A 5,091-nucleotide genomic window follows, 5' to 3' on the forward strand; every position below is an offset into this window, starting at 1 on the left:
CTCACCTATGAGTTATAGTGGTACTGTAGGGATTGTGACCTATGGGTTATTGTGGTAGTCAACCCCGTGCCAACAAGTACCCATTCATATGGGTTATTGTGGTAGTCAACCCCATATTAATCAAGCACCCATTCCTATGGGTTATGTCAAGTCAACCTATGGGTTATCTTAATAGACAACCTCCTGTTTCAAGCCAATGGGTTATCGTGGTAGTCAACCCCATATTAATCAAGTAGTCATTCCTATGGGTTATGTCAAGTCAACCTATGGGTTATCGTGGTAGAGAGCCTTGTTTCAATAAGTACACATTCCTATGGGTTATGTCAAGTCAACCTATGGGTATCAAAAGTAAGAGCAAGTGGTGAAAAGTATAGATGAAAAAGAGAAAGACACCATGTCTACTTTATATATATTAAAAAAAGGGAGGTTAAAATAGAGTAAGAACAAGTAAAAGGTCTAGACGAAATGGAAAAGAGACCCCTGTCAAACAAGTGAAAAGTCTAGATGAAAAAGAAAAAGACTTCGTGTCAACCCTATATATATTAGAAAAAAGAAAAGAAAAAAGTTAAAATAGAGTAAGAACAAGTAAAAGATCTAGATGAAATAGAGAAGAGACCCTCAGTCTAGATGAAAAAGAGAAAGGCTTCTTGTGGACCCTATATATATTTAAAAAAACAAAGGAAAAAAAAAGGTTAAAATAGAGTAAGAACAAGTAAAAGATCTAGATGAAATAGAGAAGAGACCTCCTGTCAAACAAATGAAAAGTCTAGACAAAAAAGAAAAAGACCCCATGTCAACCCTATATATTAAAGAAAATAAGAAGTTAAAATAGAGTAAGAACTAGTAAAAGGTGTAGATGAAATAGAGAAGGGACCACATGTCAAGTTAGTACCAGATTGCCAATTCCTCTAAATACATAAAATAAAAGTAAAATAGAAACCAAAAGTAAGAACAAGTAAAAGTGAAAACTCTAGATGAAATAAAGAAGACTTTTAAAAATATATATTAATTAGTGGAATGGGATCCAAAAAAAAATGTCTTTCAATAATGATCAAATTAAAAAATTAAAAAATTATTTTATTGTATAATTTATTTGAGGTTATTTAAGTAGTTGGGATTCAATTTGAATTTTGACTCACTTTACTTGATTTACTTGATATGATTTGCCGACTATTATATATTGTTAGAAGGAATTATTTTGATTACAATGTTATCAGGCCAACAATTATTCTATATATTCTAGTTAGAAATATTCCTTTATACAAAGTATAATAATAAATAAATAAATTATTACATTATAAAATTTATAATTTTATTCTACTACTTGTTTCATTTTCTATGGCCATCTATTTGTTTTTCAGGGTCTCTTTCTAAATGAGCATCCAAGTTTGGAACTCTATGGTAGCCAAGAGGAGAAATTTATCTAGCCATATTAAGGGTTACTATAACGAGACGTCTTGCAAGTCACAAATAAACTAACAAACCTACTTAAATAAAACAAAAAGCTATAAAAATTTATAAAATGTAAAATAACATTATAATTAATTTTAATGGTAAAAATTTGTTATAATTTTGTGGTCAATGTGTGATGAAGATAGTCATCAGTTATTGTTATGGCTAACTCATTACCTAGTGAAAATAATAATCATTAACTGTTATGGCCCGGTTGAAGATAATCATCATTAACGTTTATGGCCTGGTTGAAGATAATCATCATTAATTGTTATGGCTAACCCATGAGATAATAAAGATAAATGCCATTGATTGTTATTGCTCACAACTCATCAAGTTGAAAACAGAAACCTCACAACTCATCACAAAGTGAAGATAGTTATCATTGAATGTGATCGATAAGTCATCACCATTACTTAAAAGAAAATCATGCACATCACTATTATTTAAATAAAACTACATGAAATAAAACGTAGATTTTCTTTTTTATTAGTATTTATTATTATTTAAGAAAAAAAATAATTTTTAATTAACTAAAAATAAAGACTAGATAAAAGGTAGATTTTCTTTTTTATTAGTATTTATTATTATTTAAGAAAAAACTAATTTTTAATTAACTGAAAATAAAAGACTAGATTTGGTCTTACCAAGTATAAGGTCTATTTTCCTTTCTATTAGTATGTCTTTAAATTTTGGATCACTATTACTTAAAAGAAAATCATACACATCACTATTACTAAAGAAAACTACATGAAATAAAAGGTAGATTTTCTTTTTTACTGGTATTTATTATTATTTAAGAAAAAATCTAATTTTTAATTAACTGAAATAAAGACTAGATTTGGTCTTACCAAGTATAAGGTCTATTTTCCTTTCTATGTCTTTAAATTTTGGATCTCTAAATATAAGGAAAAAATATTTTATTTCCTTATATTTAATAAAATATATGGAAAAATATTTATTAAATTTAATTTAAGGAAAAATATTTATTAAATCTAACTTATTTTATTAAATTTAGGATTTTTTTTTTTTTAAATATAGGGAAAAATATTTATTAAATCAGCTTATTTTATTAAATTTAAGAAAAGAAATATTTATTAAATCCAACTTATTTTATTAAATTTAAGAAAAAAATTATATTTAGAAGGTGGAAAAACTAACTCTAGTATAGAATAATAATCAATAAACTATTTAGATTAAAAATGTATTTAAAATAGTTTAAAAATTTATTTGTTTTAAAAATAATAAACAAAATGAAAAAAAAAAAAAATTGACCTCCAATCATTTATTGTTAAATCTATGGGAAGTTAAAAAAATCCTAACAACCAATCCCATATTTCTAAATATATCTCAACAGTTGAATGTTCACACGGACTTTGAGAGAGTGAAGCTGAAGATAGTCCCATCATGCATGGACCATGCAACCACAGCATGGCAATGAATGGCGTTAGGGGCTGTCTTTTAAATAATAGCAACCCACCTACCATGTGAAAGGACATTTAATTAGAGGGAGAAGAGATAGGGTGCTCCGCCAAATCTGGATCTCCCCCCAAGACATTATCGCAGTCTTCATGGCGGAAAAATATCGGGCATGCAGGAAAATGCACGTTTCATTTCAGACATTTAGCTGTCCTGCTCGTCTTCCTAATTTATAAGGTCCCTCGCTTAATTCTATGGTCTTATCGCTGTTTAATATTCTGCTCGCTTGTTTTTATCTGGGCTGGAAAACGCAGCCATTAATGTCATCGGTATTTGGTATTCTCTCTCAAATCATAAATAATGAGATAGAGAGGGCACGCCAACCCCTTAAATATATATAATCTCGAACGAGATACAGAGTATCCCTCTCGGTCTGGCAGGGTGCCCTACATGCCGTCGGGAAGCTTCTGTTTCCTCTATACGTGAACTGGCTGGTTCGCTGGCTGTGCCCCGTTCGAGGAAGTTCGTCCATCCCGCCGTATTATTGGGGTTGTGTTTTTAAAGAACCAGAAATTAAAGAAACCAGAGCAGAGCATTCATTATTATGGTATATTAGCAGCTCTGGTTTGGTTTCTTCAGAGATTCGAGATGGGCAAAGTATTGCTAAAGTCTTTGCAGATTTATCTGTCAAAGATCACAGGAGGAGGACGCGCCAAGCTGCATGTGGTAAGCTCTAAAGAAGATGAAGACGGAGCTCCATGGATATTTTCTTGCAAGCATCCCAAGACTCAGTCCTTCAGTTTGGAAAGAGGGGCTGCAAAATCAGGGGAAAATATTTTCAAGAACTATAATTCTTTGTATATTGTATCAGATTCCAAGACTGAGAGTTCGCGTGTTCTTGTTTCTGTTCCTGAGAATGAGGAAGAAAAGACTGAGAGTTCGCGGGTTCTTGTTTCAGTTCCTGAGAATGAGGAAGGAAAGGGGGGCTTTGATTCTTTGTATGAATCTAAGAGATTTGTGATAACATATGAGGAGGATAATAAAGGTTCTGGTAAGGCTTGTTTTATAGAAGAGGCTTTGGATTTGGAGGACTACTCGTCCAAATTTAGCAGCGATTCTAGCGTCTTTTCTACAGATTCCAGCAGCGGGTCCAACGATTTGCCCCCGGGTTTGGTGCGTGGTTTGAGCTCCAAACGCTTCTTTTTCTCCCCTGGCAGGTCTAATTCTATTCTGGAAGAGGCTAAGCAGGAGGGTTTCTCCATCGATTCACAGAATTCCTCCTTCTTTTCTCTGCGGAGAGAGAAAATAGATCTGCCATTCTGTGCAGAGGAAAATTGTTCCTCGGATAGCGATTCTGGTGAGTCGAATCAATCGTGTAACCACGAGGACGAGGATGGAGACGTTGAAGCTTCTGATGGCGACTCCCACTGCGAATCCTTGGCGGAGTCCAGCGGTATCCATGACAGGTTCCAGTGCGAGAGCATTGCAGTGTTGAAGTATTCTCCGAATCCTTATTGGGACTTCCGGATCTCGATGCAGGAAATGGTGGACGCCCATAATTTGACAGACTGGCATTGTTTACAGGAGATGCTCTTGTGTTATCTCAGGCTTAACAAGAAAAAGACCCATAAACTCATATTGGGTGCATTTGCTGATCTTGTTATCAATATCATTGCTAAAACCAGTTCTCCCCCATTATTAGATTGTGATACTACTGATCATCAGTAACTAATCTTTACAGTTTAGTTTTTTCAAGAAGAGTGTTTCTATAAATGATCTCAGTCAGCCTCAGGCTTTGTAAATAACTGTATTTTTCAGTAAACAAGCTTACCAGGTACCCCATTGGGGTGTTCTTCATTTTCCATTTTGCAGTCCTATTGTAATGGTTTGATTTAATCTCTGTAACAATATCTCAGTTTTTTATTAAATCACTGTAACAATATCTCAGTTTTTTTGCATTTTCTTTCCCCATATCAGAAAGATCTTTTCTGAAGATTGTGGGATAATTCATTCGGTAAGGCAAACAGTTTGTCTGTATTTATTTTTGTGAAGATTGTGGGATAATTCATTCGGTAAGCCAAACAGTTTCTGTATTTATGTTCAGATATATCTCTTTTAAAGAATGTGGGATAACTCGTAGACTCCCTCTTAGTTTTAGGTACAGTGAAACTCTTATTTTTGTCCTTTTTTTTGTTGGGTATTTTGCAGAAGAAAGATGGA

At 33.0% G+C, this 5,091-nt stretch overlaps 1 protein-coding gene across 1 annotated transcript; it reads left to right on the plus strand.

Moving 5' to 3' along the window:
- Positions 1–2,995: 2,995 nt before the first annotated feature.
- Positions 2,996–4,735, plus strand: LOC149205705 (uncharacterized). The gene has a single exon (XM_089393532.1). The coding sequence runs from the start codon at positions 3,520–3,522 to the stop codon at positions 4,597–4,599; it is 1,080 nt and encodes a 359-aa protein (XP_089249658.1). The 5' UTR covers positions 2,996–3,519; the 3' UTR covers positions 4,600–4,735.
- Positions 4,736–5,091: the final 356 nt, after the last annotated feature.

This window comes from Pinus tabuliformis, chromosome 1_2 (assembly GCF_031772625.1).
Source record: "Pinus tabuliformis cultivar Carrire ecotype Pingquan chromosome 1_2, CPIR1, whole genome shotgun sequence".
In the NCBI taxonomy this organism is placed as follows: Eukaryota; Viridiplantae; Streptophyta; class Pinopsida; order Pinales; family Pinaceae; genus Pinus; species Pinus tabuliformis.